Source organism: Bombina bombina, chromosome 1 (genome assembly GCF_027579735.1).
Source record: "Bombina bombina isolate aBomBom1 chromosome 1, aBomBom1.pri, whole genome shotgun sequence".
Lineage (NCBI taxonomy): Eukaryota > Metazoa > Chordata > Amphibia > Anura > Bombinatoridae > Bombina > Bombina bombina.
Genome location: NC_069499.1, coordinates 1,192,850,962 through 1,192,872,414, shown reverse-complemented (window position 1 = coordinate 1,192,872,414; position 21,453 = coordinate 1,192,850,962). Strand labels below are relative to the sequence as shown.

General features: G+C 38.3%; 1 protein-coding gene across 5 annotated transcripts; it reads right to left on the bottom strand.

The window, feature by feature from the left end:
- Positions 1-1,834: 1,834 nt before the first annotated feature.
- On the bottom strand, positions 1,835-20,021 carry UBTF (upstream binding transcription factor). Of its 5 annotated transcripts, none has more exons than XM_053700017.1 (20): positions 19,589-20,021; positions 16,510-16,617; positions 15,329-15,504; positions 13,148-13,231; positions 11,895-12,050; positions 11,304-11,368; positions 11,093-11,213; positions 10,830-10,940; positions 10,063-10,196; positions 9,162-9,303; positions 8,951-8,992; positions 8,714-8,827; positions 7,661-7,792; positions 7,449-7,559; positions 7,192-7,280; positions 6,894-7,083; positions 3,747-3,794; positions 3,587-3,655; positions 3,277-3,441; positions 1,835-3,186 (listed from the first exon to the last, which is right to left on the bottom strand). In XM_053700017.1, exons 2-20 carry the CDS (start codon positions 16,574-16,576, stop codon positions 3,088-3,090), a joined length of 2,115 nt encoding a protein of 704 aa, XP_053555992.1. In that variant the 5' UTR covers positions 16,577-16,617; positions 19,589-20,021; the 3' UTR covers positions 1,835-3,087. The 5 variants fall into 5 exon arrangements, with proteins under 5 accessions (XP_053555992.1, XP_053555988.1, XP_053556004.1 ...); XM_053700013.1 differs by lacking the exon at positions 19,589-20,021 and adding an exon at positions 19,111-19,264; XM_053700029.1 differs by lacking the exon at positions 19,589-20,021 and adding an exon at positions 18,442-18,460.
- Positions 20,022-21,453: the final 1,432 nt, after the last annotated feature.

Sequence of the window (21,453 nt, the reverse complement as noted above, 5' to 3'; positions counted from 1 at the left end):
AAAAGCCTGATGTGAAGCAGTGCTTCAAAGTACAAACTACATGTACAGACTAACACAAACCCTGAAGAGTGTGTGCACACACACACAAACTGCCACAGTCTCAAAGAACCGAGCCCACATTTACAGCACTCAGACCTGAACACAAACCAAGGGCTGACTTTAAAAAGGACAGTCTACTTGTAAAATTGGTAGTTTAAAATGATAGATAATTCCCCAGTTTTGCATACCCAATACTGTGATATTAAAGGGACAGTCAAGTCCAAAAAAAACTTTCATGATTCAAATAGGGCAAGTCATTTTAAACATCTTTCCAATTTAATTTTATCACCAAATTTGCTTTGTTCTCTTTGTATTCTTAGTTGAAAGCTAAACCTAGGGGAGGTTCATATGCTAATTTATTAGACCTTGAAGGCAGCCTCTAATCTAAATGCATTTTGACAGTTTTCCACCACTAGAAGGCATTAGTTCATGTGTTTAATATAGATAACATTGAGCTCATGCACGTGAATTTACCAAGGAGTGAGCACTGATTGGCTAAAATGTAAGTCTGTCAAAAGAACTGAAATAAGGGGGCAGTCTGCAGAGGCTTAGATACAAGGTAATTACAGAGGAACAACGTGTATTATTATAACTGTGTTGGTTATGCAAAACTGGGGAATAGGTAATTAAGGGATTATCTATCTTTTAAAAAAACAAAAATTCTGGTGTTGACTGTCCCTTTAATATACTTTTTACCTCTGTGATTACCTTGTATCTAAGCCTCTACAGACTGCCCCCTTATCTCAGTTCCATTTTTAAACTTGCATTTTAGCCAATACGTGCTGGTTCCTGCATACTTCCACAGGAGTGGGCACAATATTATATATGGCACACAAACTAGCACTGTCTGGCTGTAAAAAGCTAATAAAAAGCATGGAGATAATAGGGGACTAGAAACAGGGGAATAGGTAGTAAAAGAAGACGTTATCGATCTTTTTAAAACAATAAAAAAAATTAATCAAGTAGACTATCCTTTTAAGTCTAGATATTAGTTTGGCCTCAGATGAAACACTTCTGCCAGCAGCTTTTATGTAGGTCTGGAGTCTCAAGCATGCACCTACATGCTGCCTCTGTTGTGCTAGTGGCTAGGACGCAATCTCTTTCCTCTGAGTGCAGGAGTTTTGCTCCTCCTGATCCACTACACAAGCTATGCTTCCCTAAAGGTTCAAGTGAAATAAAGGCTGCTCTGTGAAGACAGATATGATGGCAATCTAAGCACCATACAAATAAATAGTCTCCATTTTACTCTCCCTTGCTATGTGTATCGACCCTTAAAAGCAATGGCTGAATGAGGGCAATCAAGAAAGCAACAGTTTACTAGCTGCATTCATGAATGCTGAACCACACTGTATACATTACCTTCTCTGCTGCACTAATTTTCCTTTTTTTGCTATTACCCTGTACCACACAGGTGTGCTCAGGAGAAGAGAGGAGGGCAGTAAATATTTACATTTAGCTACAAGGGGACAGTGACATCTAAAGGTAGAAAGGAAAAGTGCAGGCAGAATCACCAATTTGACATTGTTCCCGTTCTTTCTGCAGGCATGCTGCATTTTCTGACATTGTTCCCGTTCTTTCTGCAGGCATGCTGCATTTTCTGACATTGTTCCCGTTCTTTCTGCAGGCATGCTGCATTTTCTGACATTGCAGATCGCAAAATGTTGTTCTTCTAGGGGCCTCTTACTACTAGGAACTAGACTTACTTTAGGATTTATGATAGAGGATTATTCTGAAACAAAGATATTAAAACACAAGCAAAATTGTCTCATTAACCAATAAATCAACTCCCAGCACCTTATTATATTTTTTTTTTATTATTATTATTTTATCTAAGAACAAAAGAAAAAAAAAACTGCTCTCGTTCTTTTTTTTTTATACAAAAACAATAAGGTATGTCATAATTAAACAACCCACAGTAAACCAAAACACAACTGTTACAAAAACACCATCTTTAAATTGTTGTTTTTTTTTTTTTTTTATTTATTTTCAGATTTAATCTACAAAAAAAGCGCATGTGTTTTAAATATCGTGTAGATACAGGAAATTTTTCTTTTCATTTTTTTTGTAATGCAGCTCAAATCCTGTATTTTTGAAAGTGCTAAAAATGCACTAAAGGGTTTACCTCTCACTGTGTGATCACAACACACTGTAAGAATCTAGATATCCCCACCTCCCCAAAAAGGAAAGTTTGGGAAAAAAAATAATTTCTAAAACAGAAACAAAAAAAAAAAAAAACAAAAAAAAAAAATCATGATATATACTAAAATAATTAAGCTAAAATACAACAATGCTTTAGATACAAGCAAAAAAACAAAACAAAAAACGCATATACATACAATATATATATATATATATATATATATATATATATATATATATATATATATATATATATATTTATATATATATGGGAGGGGGGATGTGGGACGTTTATAATTTTGTCCAGTCCATTCCTGTTACAACAAATGTCAGTGTCTAAAACGGTTAGACAAACCCTCCATCCAAAACATCACCCTACTTATATATTACATTTAGGGTTATTGTTTTCCCTTTGAGGGCTTCTGAGATAGTTACAGGCAGTATGTTCCTCTTTGCCCTGTATTCCTTGCTGTTCACTAAATCTGCTCAAACATGGAGAAAATAAATAAAAAGGAGGAAAGAAAGAAAAAAAAAGGAGGAATGGAGAGACTGCAAGCAGGAAGAAAACAAAATAGTTATCAAAACAAGCAAGAGAACTAGGTTGTTGACAGTGCAAAGAGCTCAGAAGATGGAAAGAGGACAAAGCATGGTATTCATAAAAACTAAACTATGGCGCCAGAAACATTAGAATAATAACACAATGTTACAAAGCAGGTAGGGAAGGAACAGATAAAAGTGCCATCACCTGCCCTCTAACAGCTTGACTCCATACATAAACTGATCCCACAGGATGCCATGGATCCAGATCTTGCCCCACAACATCCTGTTAAGACCCCAAGAGCACTGAAGGGGTGAAACATGTCATGCCCCCCTCCTCATATTCTACACACTCCTCAGTTGCCACGCCATTCAGTTGGAGTCTGAGTCAGATGAGTCTGCAGAGGAAGAGGAAGAAGAGCTGGATCCTGACTCATTGTCGTCATCATCTTCATCTTCCTCTTCTTCATTCTGTAGGAGGTGGGGGGGAGGAATACCCAGGTTATTGAAAAGTCTAGCACCAGTCTCACTAATTTAACAAATATGGAAGTTCCTGCTCACCTCCTCTCCATCTTCACTATCCTCTTCACTGCTGGAATCAGACGAGTCTCCATCAGAGGAGTCCTTATCTTCATCATCATCCTCCTCTTCCTCATCGTCGTCATCTTCATCCTCATCGTCGTCATCTTCGTCGTCTTCATCCTCATCATCATCCTCCTCCTCCTCCTAAACAAAAGACCCGCATCAGGGAGAAGAAAAAATATATATATATATTTTTTGATTTTTAAAAAACCTTATTTTATACTAATCAAAAACTAAAATAAGAAAATAAATAACCGTTAAGATCTTATCTTAGTTTGTTAACACTCACAGATTTTGCCTGTACAACTGCTTTGGCTTTTGGGCTAGGTGCCTTGACCTTTGCTGGGGTCTTGCGCCTCTGAAGGAGGAAAGAAAATAAAGAACTTAGATAATGTCAGAGCTTTATCACAGTGAATTTCCACCTGGCAAATAAGTCCTGTATCACTTACAGTTGTTGTCTGCTCTTTATACGCTGCCCGGTCCTGAGATGACAAACTCTGTAAAACAAAAAAGGATAAACATTGCCATTTTAAAGGGACAGGAAACCCCAAAAATGTAATTCATGATTTGGATAGAACAATTTTAAAACAACTTTCAAATTCGCTTTTATTATCAAATATACTTCAATCTCGTGTTAGTCTTTGCTGAAGGAACATAATTATTGCACTACTGGCAGATAGCTGAACACATCTAGTTATCCAATCACAAGAGACAAATGTATGCAGGCACCAATCACCAGCTAGCTCCCACTAGTGTAGGATATGTGCATATTCATTTTCAACAATGGATACCAAAAGAACAAAGCACATTTGAAAATAGAAGTGATTTAAAAAGTGTCTTAAAATTGCATGCTCTGATTCTTGCAAGTTTAATTTTGACTTTTCTATCTCTTTAAGCATTATTTAAAGGGGTATGAAACCCAAAAATGTTCTTTTGGGATTCAGGCAGACCAAAGAATTTTATAAAATGTTTTCAATTTACTTCTGTAATCAAATTTGCTTTGTTCCCATGGTATTATTTGTTGAAAGGATACCTAGGTAGTTGTCATGAGAACTACATGCTGCCATCTATGGATCTTGCAAATGAACAATTGCAAAACTGCTGCTACATAGTTCTCTTGATGTGCTCACTCCTGAGCTTACATCCCTGCTTTTCAACAGACAATACCAAGAGACCAAAGATCATTTGATTATAGAAGTAAATTAGAAAGTTGTTTAACCCCTTTATGACCAAGGACGTACAGGGTACACTACAGAAAAATTGATTATTTAATATAAAAAAAAATTAAACTTGGGTAAAAATAAAAGTACCCAGGATGGTGGCAAATAGGTAGCTAGGGGGGGGGTTAGATATATCACAGCTGAATATATATAAAAAAAAAAAAAAAAAAAAAAGTACTTAAGATGGCAGGGAAGAGAACTGTTTGGGAGGGATCAGGGAGTGGGATCCGTCAGGTGGGAGGCTGATCACTACAATAATGCTAAAATTAACCCTACAAGCTCCCTAATTAACCCCTTCACTGTTGGACATAATAGACGTGTGGTGCGCAGCAGCATTTATCGGCCTTCTAATTAACAAAAAGCAATGCCAAAGCCATATATGTCTGCTATTTCTGAACAAAGGGGATCCAAGAGAAGCATATACAACCATTTGTGCCATAATTGCACAAGCTGTTTGTAAATAATTTCAGTGTGAAACCTAAAGTTTGTGAAAAAATTTTATCGCATTTGGCGGTTAAACGGTGGCATGTAATATACCAAAATGGGCCAAGATCAATACTTTGGGGTGTCTACTACACTAAAGCTAAAATTAACCCTAAAAGCTCCCTAATTAATCCCTTAACCGCTGGGCATAATACACGTGTGGTACGCAGCGGCATTTAGCGGCCTACTAATTACCAAAAAGCAATGCCAAAGCCATATATGTCTGCTATTTCTAAAAAAAGGGATCCCAGAGAAACATTTACAACCATTTGTGCCATAATTGCACAACTAATTTGTAAATAATTTCGGTGAGAAAACTAAAGTTGATGAAAGTGTTTGTGAAAAAGTAAACAATTTTTTTTATTTGATCGCATTTGGCGGTGAAATGGTGGCATGAAATATACCAAAATGGGCCTTGATCAATACTTTGGGTTGTCTACTAAAAAAAAAAAAAAAAAAAAAAAAAAAAAAAAATATATATAATATATAATATATATATATATATATATATATATATATATATATATATATATATATATATATATATATATATATATATATATATATATATATATATATATATATATATATATATATATATATATATATATATTTCAGTGAGGACGCCGATTCGGGTATATCCCGCTTGCTCATTTGTGTTTACATACCTCACATGTTTGAGGTTATATCTTGTGAGTAGCTCTACAAAAGAGATTGGGGCTACAGCTTTTATATGTCAAATTTGTAATAAACATACTGCACTTAGAGTTCTTCTGTGCGCTCTCTTCCTTTGTTTTTGTAGAATTTTAAGTTCCACCTGATTTGGCTGTCAGGCCATTGAGAGCAGCCGGACTCCAATATAGTGCATCCATTTGAAACAAAACTCCTCTAACATCAAGATCGAATAGGAACTCCGGATACGTGAGATTTCTTAAAGAGAGTGATATTTTTATCTTGTGCAAGTTTGCAAAAAATATTTTGGCTGATACAATACCATTCTTTTATTATATACATAATTGTGTTGTGTAATATTGTGTACTGCATTGTATTATTTCCTTACATTTAAGTATGATATAGGTTTATTAAGCTATGTATTAGTATCTTTTAGGTGTATACTATAGTTTTTAACTAGCTGTGTATCGGTATTTTTAGGAGTGCGCTAGTTAGTGAGGAGCTATCAATTGTTTTATATCTTATTAGCTTCAAACCTCGCTATTTACATTTTATTCATTATTTTATATATATATATATATATATATATATATTTTTTTTTTTTTTTTTTGGGGGGGGGGGGGGAATTGGAAATAGAGTGCTACTTGTACTTATTGCCCTATAACTTGCAAAAAAAAGCAAAGAACGTGTAAACATTGGGTATTTCTAAACTCAGGACAAAATATAGAAACTATTTAGCATGGGTGTTTTTTGGTGGTTGTAGATGTGTACCAGATTTTGGGGTTCAAAGTTAGAAAAAGTGTTTTTTCCATTTTTTCATCATATTTTAGATTTTTTTATAGTAAATTATAAGATATGATAAAAATAATGGTATCTTTAGAAAATCCATTTAATGGTGAGCAAAACAGTATATAATAGGTGTGGGTACAGTAAATGAGTAAGAGGAAAATTACAGCTAAACACAAACGCAGCAGAAATGTAAAAATAGCCCTGGTCCCAAACGGTCATAAAATTGAAAAGTGATCTGGTCACTAAGGGGTTAAAATTGCATGTTCTGAATCACGAAAAACATTTTGGGTTTAATATCCTTTTAAGGAAAAGGTCTTTCCTCAAGGAGTGAACACATACCAGTTCTGGACTATGCAACAAGGAGAGAAATGCAAACCAAAACTAAAAATTATATGGAGGATTACTGAAAAAATATGTTTCAAACAGACTCACCTTCATCCAGGTTTCTAATTGTGATCGGTAGATCCTTTGTTGCTCCTCTGCTAGCTTCTTGTAATAATCTTTTTGGGCTGGAGAGATCCTCTGCCAACGACTACCAATCTCAACCATGCGCTCTTTCAGGGGTAGGTGATTCAGTTCCCCATTAGAGAGGAGTTCCTGAGAAAATTTCTGATATCCATTCCTTAATAAAAAATAAATAAATTAAATAATAAAATTAAAAAAAAAAAAAAAAAGTTACAACAGAGTAGAAACAAATTAAAAAAGTAAGTAGGACCTTCTGGACACTCACATGGGTGCTTTTTTGGGCTCTCCCAGGAACTTCATTTTCTTTAAAGGTGGAGCAGTGACCGGCGCCGACCTCATATCACTCAGCTCTCTCTTAATAAAAACAAGAAAAGTGTTACATTCAAATGCCAGTAACATATCTCTCAAGCAAAAGTAACCGCTTAACTTTACTGCATTGACAACAATATGGCTACCTGACTGTTACTTGCACTGCAGTAGCATTTCATAACTAGACAGCAATCATTAGTATCACAAAGCTACCTCATAGCGCTTCTGGTCCTCAGCAGCCTTCTTGATCCACATGATCTTTTCTTTCTTTTCCATATTTAGCCAGGTAGACTCCATGCACTTCAATGCCTTTGCTCTGTCATTCTAATGGCAGGTGACAACATACAATAAGTGCCTTCTTTCTTTCTAAACCCAAGAAAACCCCTCAACTCCCCCCTCCTTTTATAATAACCATCTGAACACACCTTAAATCGAGCCAAATAGTCCCCAATCACACTCTGTTGCCAGATTTCCTCAGCGGTTTTTGGGGTCTCTGGAAGTTTGCCCCTTTCATCTGCTGCTTTTCTCTTCTCTGCCTGCCCAGATTTGCCTTTTGCCTAAATCAAGGAGTTTGAAATAAAATTTATATACATCCCCATCCCTTAGTGAGACTTGAGAGCTGGAATGTAGAATAAAGTGATTCTGAGACATTATACGTAAATGGCAACTCTACAGTAAGTCTCTGGCCATACCAAAGGAGTCTGGGAGCATGAAGTCCACTAGGCTTTTCAAGGTGTATTCCATTACCAAAACGTACAGTGCACAGATAACAAAATGACACATTTTAATGCTTTGAAAGCATTTGTTTGTATGCAAGCATCAGAAATTCTGTGTTAATCATTGGTGTATACGATGTACAAATCACAGTGGTTTAAATAGATAAGAAATATAACAGAAAATGCTTGTTTGTGCATAGCGGATGCTCAAAGGGAAATTAAAAGTCAATGTTATAATGAGCCATTTTCTAACTACACTACTGTTTACATAGACCTGTGTGTTCAAAGTGGTTAATCACAGCTAAAAGCTCAGTTAAATTCATCTCCAGAGTGGTAATGCAAAGCTATGTGTTTAACATCTTTTTGGGGGTTAAACAAATAGATATAGGCAAGCAGTAGTGCCATAATAAAATAATATTGCATTTTTGGGTTCCATGTCCCTTTAATATAAAGGAAATCAAAAGGTTGTGTTCAGTGTCTCTTTAAATAGCTATTGGGATACTATTACAGGGCTCACACTTCAACACACATTTGTGCCCAGAGGGAACTCTTGAAGGAAATATGTCACTAACATTACCTTAAGTACTTCTCCAAATGAAACTCTGGAAAGGAACACAGAGGTTCCTTTAGAGAAGAGTGCTTAAGTCACATACCTGTAAAGGCTTCCTGTTTAATATCTGGAGTTGGAGACCAGGGCTGGCAGCTACCTAAAGAGAAGTTAAATATTTATTGTATCATTGCTAATATTTTACCAAACATTACCTTTGCAGCTTCCTGGGCAGCGAGTTTTGATGCTGCACTGTTGGCTGCTCTCTTGTTCATTCCCACCATTTTCTCTTCCGCCAGGACCCTCTGCTGTTCTTCTTCAGGAAGACTCTGATAGAAACATTTACAGTCTCTTGAAATATACTGCTACAAAGCCATAAATTACAGCATATCCTGGCTATTCACTGAACCTAGATTATATCTAAATCAGTGTAGATGGTGGACTAGACTCACCTCAAGGAAACGCAAGAGCTCCACTTCATATTCTTTTTTTTTCTGAAGAAAAAAAAAAAATGAGAGAAACAAAAAACTCACATAACTGATCCAGGAACCTAGAAACATATGCTGGATTATCTAAAGTTCTCATTACACATAAAATACCAAATATTCACTTTTTCAATTTTATAAAATATCAGAAATACTGATGTCAGGACAATGACCTCACCTGCTCACACTTCTTGTGGTAAGCATCCTTTTCTTTCTGAGAAAGCAGCTTCCACTGCTGACTGCACAGAACCATGCGCTCTGTGCTGGGAACATCCTTCATGTTGGCCATCAGCTCAGCACAATACATGGAGTAGCTGTTTCTGTGGGAAAAGAATGGGGTCACTCCATGCTAGACCTGTTTTTACCCAGAGAAACTGTAGCACTAGTCTTATATGGACCTCTTCAACAATGGACGTTTGGAAACTGCCTGTGGAGAAAACTCTATTCCACTAGATTTGTATCTAGAAGTCTCATCTTCTCCTGTATCAAACTTCTTGTCACCAAGTCTATTGTCTAACTGCCGCCCTAACAGATTTTTTTTTTTTTTATCAGTTTTCTAAATTGACAACTGCCTCTCAAGCGTCTTTTTCATTACACGGTTCACAGCTTTTTCTATTACTGAGCCTTTTACACCAAATGTCCTCATGTATGTTAAAACTATTTGAAGACTCTTATAATCTATTACTCTATTTTTTTTAGATTAGATATATACAAAAACAAATTACCTGACCACTAAAAAATAAAAAATGTGTTTATGTTTTTACAGATCGCTCATAAGTGTGTACATTTTTTTCAATCTCTAGATAACACTTACTGCATTCAAAAGCTCACCATTATGTCTACAGTGTACTGGGGGAAGTTCTCCTTATAACCACTAAACAAACTAGATTAAGATTGTCTTCATATTCATTCAGTCATACAATTTTGACACTAGATGGCAACCTCTGTGTTTGGGTCTTCCATTATAGCAAAACATTGTTAGAGCCTTGCGCCAAGATATAATATTTAATCAGATTTTACATGCATTGTAGCAGTGTCAACTATTACTCTACATCTTCCCCAATAATAAGGCAACTTACGGAGGGGGTTTAGTAGGTCGACCATCAAATTTGTCCTTTAGCTGACGCTCGGCTTTTGTGAGTGTAGAACGTGTTAATCCCTCTTCTGTCATATTTAGCTCTGGGTGCTTCTGCATGTACTCCCTCATAACGCCCTATGGAGGAGGAATGGTGAGTCAGCATTGCCACAAAGTGAGTATTTTGAGATCCCAGTTATACTAGGTAAAGACTCCATTTGGCAATCTAGAACTAGTACATTAAAAGCGCCATTATACACCAAATTTTTTAACAATGTCTAGTTTTGCTTTTTTTTTTTTAACATTGTGCAGATTTTCAGACTCCTAACCAAGCCCCACAGTGTCAGAAGTAGACGCACTTTTCCAGTCTACTGCTGGCTTCTGTTTGTATAATCTTTCTTTTCATGTGCAGGGAAGGGGGTGTCTGCAATTTAGCCACTTTCCCTGGGTGTTCCTGCTTATCTAATCAACATTGCTAAACTTGGAGCTTCTAAGTAAGTTTTTAGAAGGTTTTAAACTGGATTTTTAGATCAGTATCCGTGCATATTATTCTTTATAGAAGTATCTATTACATGCAGATATATGAAAATTGGTGTATACTATCCCTTTAATCAATCTTTAAAATAACAAAAGAAGTGTTATTCATCTATCGTAACCGACCATACTCACTCGTAATGAAAACATCTTTTTAAAAACTGACATATCTTACAAACTGTTACTCAACTATCAGTTGTATTTTGCTTCTGCCAAACTGGGGAACTAGGTCCATACCTCATATTGTTTGCGTTGCTCCAGGGCTTTGTGGATCCATTTCAGACGCTTTTTATCAGACAGTTGAGACCACTGCTTTCCCAGTGCATCCTTCACGTCCTTTGTACTTGCCTGCAATTAGTAAGATGGAGGGAAAATGAATGTGTTGCCAGACACAGACCCTGCTATTTCTGTAACATTTATATAGCACTTAGTGCCATATGGTCAATCGTGACACAAACAGGTGTACATTTCTCACAAGCTTGTACAAATGTCGCACTCACATCTGGCCGAACTTTAAGGTACACTTTTCTCTCATGGTTATACCACAACTGTTGAGGGGTCTTAGGCTTCTCTGGAACATCAGATTTCTTAGGGTTTTGCATGAGATCGGGGTGCTCTTCCCTGGAATATCCACAAAAGACAGTGAAAGGAAGAACAAAAACAAAAAATCATCAAGCTCATGAATTTCCACAAATAGAAATACAGTCTCACCTAAATCGAGCCAGGTTTCTCTCAAAATCAACTTTTTCCCTCTGGAAATCTTGAATGTACTTCAACTAAAAGGAAAACCAGAAATTAAAAGACTGTTAAATACAGTAGAATGGCATAATCAACAAATGCAAAATAAAAAGATGATGCAAGAACACAATCTGAATTTCAAATGAGTAGTTATTTTTTCTCATGAGAAGATTGAAAGTGACTTCCATTTTCACCTGACCCATGTATCATGTGATAGACAGCCATCAGCCAATTACAAAAAGCATATATGTATATACTGTGAACTGTTGCACATGCTCAGTAAGAGCTGGTGCTTCAGAATGTGTGCATATGAAAATTCTGTGCACATTCTGTTAATGTAAGTAACTGGAAAAAGGTTGTTTTTTCTCTGTCTAAAATATGAAAGTTCAATTTTGACTTTAGTGTCCCTTTAAAGTATAGGTGATCTCAAAACATCCAAACCCCCTCCTCCACATATTCCAGCTTCCACATAGACAGCTGAGTGATCATTTCACCAATATTTGCAGTGATGTTTGCTTCTTGCAACCCATCCATATTTACTCTTCATTCATACACACTCCCTACCTTCTTTTTCTCAGGTAGCTCTTTGTATTTCTTGGAAAGTATCTTAGTTAGGTCCAAATTGCTCATCTCTGGGTGCAGCTTTGCATATTTTGCCCTCTTTTCCATAAAGAAGCGGAAATATGGGGTAAGCGGCTTTTTTGGAAATTCTGGGTGTTTCTGCAAGGACAAATCAGAATATTAAAGTTGCCACAACCGCAGACCCAAGCCCAGATTCGCTCCTCCAAATAAGGCAAGTGGTGGCTGCAGTTCGGCTATTGAAAAACAATTACAGCAAACGAGATGCCAATTAGTTTTAAAAATGATGATACGTTATTCTATAAATGGATTTTAATTACAAGGTGTTTACTGTCCCTTTAAAGGACCAACAGTAGCTTTGAAAAACACTTTTAGCTAAGAAAAAGGTTCATAATTAATTATAATAATAAATAGTAAATTCCTTCAGTCAGAACTATTGAAAACCTATAGTGAATTTATTAGGTATTAGGAATGTGCATTTGGATACTTTGTGAGGACCCGAATGCATAAGTAGGCGGCCACTCATGCCATTCGGATCCTTTCGTAGCCAGATTGATTTTTAGTGAAAGAACACCACACTAAAATGTGGATCTGCACAGATATTAGTTTGGTAATCTTTCACTAGAATTAAACCGGTTATGAAAAGATCCAAATGGCACGAGCGGCAGCCTACTTCTGCATTTGGATCCTTACTAAGGATCCGACTGCACATCTCCATTTGGCATCAACATTTAATCAAGTTGCATGCTCTATATGAATCACAAAAGTTTAATACTATTCCTTTAATAATGCACAATGCTCTTTATAATCATTCTCAAGTATTGCTCTTTTTTTCTTGACTTCCAAAGCTTAGATTAATAGTCATTATCAAAACACTTTACAAATTATCCAATTATTTAATTACTATTTTAATTGACTTTTTTAATTTTAAAAAGGACAAATTGTGACAAATATATATACAAAAACTGGAAAGAGCAAAACTATAGCAAATATCAATAGCAGCCAAATTTCTGATGACATTTAGACCCATGTTTTTGGAAAATAAACAGTCTGCAATTTTAGTAAGGAAAAAAAAAGGTAATGTTCTACAACAAAAAATATTATTGAGCATTACACAATTTACTGAAACTTATTATAAAATTTAAAATGTAGATATTAACTTAACTTCTATGTAATATTCATAAACGGTTTATAAGGAAGACCTTGAGATATAACAAATACTATTAATAGTTTGTTACCTTAAGCTTCTTGCCCTTGTAAGGGTTTTTAACGTGCTCCTCTGCATCTTGGATTATCTCTGACAGCGTCCGAAACTTCCTGACCTTAAATGAAATGAATTATAGAGTATTGATACTAAATATAAGCAACATAGTCCACAAGTCTTCTCCCACAGACTGATTCTAGTATACTGTAATTTGGGCATTTTAGACTATCCCTTACAGAATTAACAAAGTGTCCATATGCAATCGGTTTGCTTAGTGTGCAATGAATAGTATATAATGAAGTATCTCAAAACGTAATCAGAATTTGCAAATTCAAGCTCTCCATACAGCCTCTAAGATGTCTTTCTATACCTGTGGGAGCATGCACCCTCACTTATGCCTGTTGTCTGAAGTATCACATGCATGATCATTAGCATCATTCTTATCAAATCCAGTAATGTGCACAAGCATATTTTCAGGTGCAACTACATTGCCCCATATTCCTGTGTTTACCCCAGCAGAACAAGGTGGCATGTGAATGTTTTTGTAACAGGAATGCTAAGATTAAAATAATACAATTAAACTTCCAACAGCTTTAAGTCTTTGAGAATATTTGAATGTTAATGTTACACTAAATACTTGGAAAGGTTATAGTAATTTTGCAAAAATGAATATTTAGACAAAACATTTGCCTATGTCTAGTCTTTCGTGATAAAAAGGAACTAAATACTGGCAACTAGACTAATATATATATATATATATATATATATATATATATATATATATATATATATATATATTACATACATATATATATATACATACATATACACACATTATATATATTTTTATTTTTTTCTCACCAGCTAAATATGCATTTAGTTCATGTGGATTATTATGACCATTTAAATTAATTGCTCTACATTAGTATGACTTGATCTGTTGGGATTTGCACACTTAGGATATTTTGGTTGACAACAAATTTTCATATCCAGCTTATATAGCAAATGCAATAACCTATATTGGATTGTTGCATGCATTAACTTAGAACTGTGCACTTTGGTTATGCTATTCCCATGTCCACTTTTTTATGCATGCATGACTGCCAGATCTCTCCAGCCTTTTTCTAGTGGCCACTAGCATTTTTTATTCTTTCTTTTTTCATGATAAGGTGTAATGATCTGCGTTTCATTTGACTAGCAATTTATGCAATAAATTAATTACTATACATCTTACACTTCTAGATTGTCCCACGGGAATAGGGCCCTCAATTCCTCCTGTATGTGTTTGTAAATGTTGTCCTGTCTCCTACAAGTTTTTTCTCATTGTTTTATCTTCATTGTTTTATCTAAGTGAATTGTATCCATGGACAGCGCTGCAGAATATGTTGGTGCTTCATAAATAAAATATAATAATACATCTGTGATTACGTTGTGTGTGTGTCCTGTGGATGCCTTTTCCCTGAATCCTATCACTGTGTTGGTTTATTTTATAATTTTACTGAGATGATGCTGGCTAGGGTATATATTATACACACACACATATATATATATATATATATATATATATATATTTACATACATAAAGAGAAGCACTCTCTCAGGTACGAACAACAGCTCAGCAGCTTGTTCTAGGACGATCAAACACCTGGGAGCAGCCTCTTTTAGCCCAACTGTGCATTTCATAGAGAACCTTCCAAAAGTAAATCAGACTGATCCCGCCTAACAAGGTCAGTCAACACCAGACAATCATTTCAGCCTTTTTTGAGCCTCATCAGTGGGTGCAACCATATTCCTCTAAGCACATTGGGCAAGGAGTCCAGGTCTGGTTTCCCCCATCACCCTTAGGATGACTTCCCTAAGGTGATATTACAAATACATACAGAAGGAGAAGCGCTCTCTCAGGAACGAACAGCTTAGTAGCTTGTTTCATGGCAATTAACCACCTGGTATGTAGGGATGGCTGCATGCCATCTACAAATAAAAAAAACAGACGGAAAAAGGGAAAACAAACCCAATATCTGATGTTATGGTATATATAAGAAATACACTTTCTGCTTCAGTACACAAATATATTCCATAAGGAGTGATTACTTTAAGAAGTTTAGCAACATAAGAAGCACAACACATTGTGGCCTCAGAATTTGGCTGGACAATATGATTTAAACTAATAATTCACTCTCTCTAGGCTATAACCAGTTGCTCAGAGTAAACTTACCTCATTAGAGATTTCGATCCATTTCTGGCGACACATAGATCCAGAGTAGTTTTTGAATGCCAGCTTGTTCCAGTCCATGTGTGATTCTGCGGTCTTAAACTTGGAGGTGTCTTGACCTGGCAAGATGGCCTTCATAGTCTCCAGGAGAGTCAGCATGTCTTCCTGGGACCATTGATCTGTAGAAGTCAGAAGTTGAGGTTAAAAACAGACCATTTACTCATTGCCATCTGCCATGCCAGCGTCTACATACTACAGGACATAGATGGTTACTCCATCATTACCCCTACCCCACATGCTCGATGTCTTGGGGTCACACTTGACTCAAATATTTATTTCACTCCCCACATTCAGTCCTTGGCTAAATCATGCCACTTCCACCTTAAAAACATCTCTAAAATTAGACATTTCCTTACACAATATTTTAATCCACTCTCTCATCCTTTCCCGCCTCGATAACTGTAACTCTGTCCTCTCTGGTCTCCCCAGCTGCCGCCTAGCTCCTTTACAATCCATAATGAATGCCTCTGCGAGGCTCATCTTCCTTACACGTTGCTCTTCATCTGCTGCACCTCTCTGCCAATCCCTTCACTGGCTTCCTCTTGCCTCCAGGATTAAACACAAAATTCTCACTGACATACAAAGCCCTCAATTGCACTGCTCCCCCCTATATCTCAGACCTTGTCTCCAGATACTCTCCCTCCCGCCCCCTTCACTCTGCTCATGACCTCCTACTCTCCTACTCTCACTCCCGCTTACAGGACTTCTCCAGACTGGCTCCCATCTTGTGGAACTCTCTGCCTTGCTCCACAAGACTCTCCCCTAGTTTTGAAAACTTCAAGCGCTCCCTAAAGACTCTACTGTTCAGGGATGCATACAACCTACACTAACCTCTCTTTATACCATTTCCTCTCCTCCATTCTAACCCCTGAACCCCCTTAGCATGTAAGCCTAAGAGTCCAGCTGTTTGTAGATCACCTTCATAAGAGCTGACTACAACAGTGCGACTCTTGGCAGGGCCCTCTACCTGTCTGATCCCTATAAATGTTTCTTGTATTCCGCCTGCGGAACCTGTTGGCGCTCTACAAATAACCGATAATAATACAGTGTATCTATATGATAGGGCTTGGGCTATGGAAGTGCAGTGAATCTATCTAAAGAGAATGTGGTATGCAAGATCTCACCTTGATCTTTAGGGGCTGTCATGTTGTTTTTGTTGTTATTTGTTACACCGCCTGCCTCTCCGTTCATCCTCTGCTTAGCAGAATCTTAACACTGCTCTAGGAGACTCTCTAGAAGGATGAAATATCCATAAAGAGATTGATATAGTAGCTTGGAAAAAAAATGACAAACAGTTTTCATTAGGAATTAAAACAGTTGGATAATAGAATTTAAGACTGCTAGGTCTAGACACATAATATCACAACTGCCTTCGTAATATGCTACATAAAATTGTAAAAACACTACAGCTTGTACATTGGTATATGTGCATTTACTATATATACATACATACATACCACAGCCATCCATACCTTTTAAGAGCTAGATTGAGGAGCCTATACAGAAAACACTACAATGCTAATATTTTAGGGGTCAAAAACTAAAATTGCATCTCAATGTGTGGTTAGAATACATCTTACAAAATGTTAAAGAAATTCCACTTAGTCATGATTCAAAAATCTTGAAGATATATTTATTTTACTACTTTAAAAAAAAAAAGATTTAACCAAAAAGCAATGATGGATTACTCTATATTACAATAAAAGCACACAACAGTAAGGGTTGCAGCCTGTGCATTTCAAATGACGCCAATTTTTACAGCTCTAAAAATTACATTAAAACTAATCATATTTAACTTTTAGTGTGTAGTGTTTGCCGGTGCCTTTTAAAAATACAGAATGTAATGTTTAGGGACAGCCTTAAAAATCATGCTTGAGTTAAACGGCATAATTAGTAATGCACATTAGAATGCCTGGTATTTGGTTTTAATTGAAAAAGTGCTAACTACACAGTACTGTTAATTGTAATCTAGAGTTACGAGAATTTAGCTTAAAACTGATGTCCGTTTTTTGGTTATGCGTTTGCTGCTGCTAGAGTATATTAACTGCCGATGTTTTTTAAGCAACCAACTGTTACCAAGCTGTTCTGCACATGCAATCACGCAAAATGAACTTTAAATCCTATAAACTGGTAACAAATTCCAACAGTGTATCCACACTGTACGGTCGGGGTTGCGCCCCCCTCTCAAGGGCAGATCGAGGTCACAGCTCCCCGGACAGCGGCTCCCTGCAGCGTGCCCTAGTGCCAGGATTCCCTCAACGCTCAGAAACAGCTCAGCCTACGATGTAATCAGCGCGCTGCAGCACAGCAACCCGGGATCGAGCACTCAGTCATGGCGGGGATGTGAGGAGGGACTGGAAAACCGAACCCAGACACATTGAAATATTTTACCACGCGCGTCTAACCCTCGTGCCCGTTACAGCAGCTATCAGAACTCGGGCAGATACGTCCAAGCGTAGCGGGATCTTCACAGATGACGGGTTAATTCAAACATTGCCGCACATATGTCAATTCTCGGGTACCCTCAAATCTCACACCGAAATCACCAGCTCGGCATAATCGACCGGTCTTAGTCACTTCCTTTGCCCGTGCACTTTCCCCTGGTCACAATAGACTGGTTCCCGGGCTCTGACAAATTAGTTTCCAGTCCGTGTTTTAGTCGGCCCTTAAAATAGATTACGAATAAAAAACCCATTCCGGGCCCTTTCACTTACAGCGCCTCGTTTCAACCACTTCTGCCTGGAATACGCAGGGAGAACATTCGGTCACTGATTTTTGGAGACCATATTCGGCTTGTCCGCGTGTCTGAGACAGGCGCACGTGTCCGCTAGGAAGACTGGCTTAGGATCCCGAGACGCCCCCTCGCGTTTCCCCGGCACACACGCACCTTACCCGGGCAAGCCTAGCCGCGCGTACCGGTGTGACCACCCTCATCCTCTTTTGTGGATCTCAAAATGAACAGCTCTGCTACCAGACAGCGGCGCGGTTAGACATATTGGGGCACACCCAGCCTACTCACTGCTTCATCCCCTGACTCCTCCGGGTAGCCAGCTCACCTCTCCCCCAGGGGAAACACCAGCTGCCCGGCCTCACCTTCCGGCCGCGGGGAGGAGTCGCACACACGGGGGAGAGCGACCTCACCAGCTCCGGAGCGGAACTAGCAGCCTAGCCGAGAAAAACAAGCCGACTCCGGCAAGGGGAGGGAACCGTATGACTGAGGGGGGCTGTAGGAGCCGACACCCGGGTACGGATTGCGGGGAGCCCCGGTAAAAATAAAAATCATGGGGAAGTGTAGGTGAAAAAAGACAAATGTCAGTACGATGAAAATCTCACAAAACAAAAACATTTTAAAAAAACAGAATAAGATAAAACAAAAAACACAAATCCGCGTAAATATAAAAATGAAATATAAAATAAATAATTATGTACACGATACTAAAAACATTTTTTTTAAAAAAAATATGGTTGTTTGAGGAGCGGGGCGAGGCTCCCGTCGACACCGGAGAGGTGCGCTTGTTGTCGGTATAGATACCCAGGGACACCCGGTGCCTGGAGGTGAGTTCGCTGGAAGCCATTTTTTCGTATTTCCTTCGCAACCTACATACACGGTGTATCCAGCCATTGGGCGTTTTGTTACGTTTTTATTTTTCTTGTCTTTTCGCTTGGCAGCGGGTAACGTTTCTAACACTACCCGGGTTCCTCACCCCAAATTCAGAGTCACTCACCTCTCCCGCCGCGGCTGTAAAGAACGCGCGGTGCTGCCAGAAAGACTCAGCCGGACGGATCTCGCAGACAAAGCAGCTGCAGCAGCCCCTGGGTAATGGCGAGCTCCGGGGGAGGGGGGGCGCTGCCTGCTCCTTCTCCCCGCCCAGCCGCTCTGCAGCAGCAGCGGGCACACAGAGCGCGGGGAGCCGCCTCCTCCTCCTCCCGCCGCTGCACCCAGCACAGCCCGGCAGGGGGGCCGCTTGCTCCGGGGGACTTGCACGCTGCACAAAGTGGGTCCACTAATGGTGAGGCAGCCGTTTTGTGCGGTTCTGGGTAGGACCCACCGAGTCGTTACTTTACTCCACCGATCTGTCTGTAGCTTTCCCGAGCTGTAGTGGGCTCTCTCCACGATTATATTTGGGGGTTTCACAAGTTGAGAAATCGGCTCTGGTTATGTAGCCTTATGGCTGTGCGTAGAGGCTGTTTCACGGTACTCACCGTATTTTGAGGTTTGGATCAGTCCCTGCCCTTGGTACTTTGCTTCTTTCCGGCTCCGCGATCTACTCCTCCTCCTCTCCGGATTGAATGATGGCCAGCTCTGCAGCGCTGGCCCCGGGCGTGGACTAGTCTCAGTCCCCGCAGAGAGCTTGTACTTCCCCCGCCTCCATGGCTCTCCGTGCCTTTGCTGTCTTCCAATCAGCCGGGCTCCCTGCATCAATCGCCCTGCAACAGGCTCCAGCTGGTCTCTCTCTCCCTCCCAGCAGCATCCCAAAAAAACTTCCTTTCTTTGCTCCTTCATGCCAACACACTGCAGCCTACAGCTTTGGTTATTAATAATCCAATTTTTTTTAACTCTCTTGCTGTCTGCAAAGGCTGTTGCAGATTTTTGGCAACCAAATGGTTAACATACTTTCTAAACATATAGTTTAATCATATAATTTCCATATCATGTAAAAGGCTTGTAGCTGCACAGTACCCCTTCTCCATCCCACACAGTCACCAAGCATTATAAACACCATATTTTCCCTTTTTATTTTGCCTTCCTGTCTCCTGTATTATGGGGTTTTATTTAATGTCATTTTCTCTCGACTCCACCTTTGTTGTTCAAAGCGTCAGACAGAGAGAACCAATCATGGGAAGCAGATTAGCCTGACAGAGGAGGAGGGTTGTGATAAACTACAACGATCAGTCAGAAAAAAAAGAAAGAAAGGGATCGATTATTATAAAACAGGTGTTTGGAAAGTCAGCCTCACAAAGGGTAACAGTGAGCCTTACTTTAGTAGCCCAGATAACAGAATAAAATCTAATTCATTACACTTGGACCAACTCTTCACAAAAATTGCTAATGCAACCCAATCTTTGTAGTCCTATAACATCACCTCTGTTTCACTTCCAATTACATGACTGTTCACAATATCCACCTCTCCACTATCTCTTTTATCCCTCTGTTCATTATCATGTTAATGGATTTATTTCACACTTGTGATTCTCTGTTCTGTAAATACAATCTTCATAAATTATCTGCTTCATATTCAATTAAAATTGTAAACCGCGATTACCTCCATCTGTTTTCTTAGAACTATTTCATCCGGGTACTCGTTACTCATTCCTCATGTTCATCGTGTGGGACAACTATCGAACATTAAAAATCTATGTTGGAATTATTCTGTCTCCTGGTCCCTTCAGCAACGTTTTAGCTTCCAAATTCCCATCTCTCACTCTTTATTCCACTTTTTTTCTGTTCCTCCCTCATTATTTTACCTGACTCTCTTCTTTGCTCCAGATAGTTCGTTGCTAAAAAACTGCCATCTCAAAAATCATTTTGCTCTGCTGTGAAAGAAGAATGGAGACGGTGCACTAATTAAATAGTCCTAATAATAAAAAAGCCTTATTCTGCGTGGAGTTTAAGCTCCCCACCGAGGCTTACAAGGTTATTGCACTTTTAGTATAGTGGCTGTTGTTACATTGAGTTAGTTCTTTCACACAGGACACAAAACCAGAGCTCAATTTTGCAACAAATTAAAAATGTAAGTTCTCAAGCATTAAAATATAATGTTACATATAACTGCTTAAAGGTATAAACGTAATTTAATACGTTTTAAAAAATCCCCTTCTATGTCATACTTTCCATTATTATTAATGTCATAATAAATTACTAACTACATCACTAATTGCATGACATTGCCATTGATCAAGACCATGCATTGAAAGTACCGTACAATGCACAGAATGAGTACATATGACAGACAGGTTATGCCATCAGTTGGAAACACTATGATGAGTTTTTCAGATTCTTACCTCAAATACAGTAAATTCTGTTTGTTCATTCAGTATTGTAGCAATATCCAGTAATGAGATTAGCC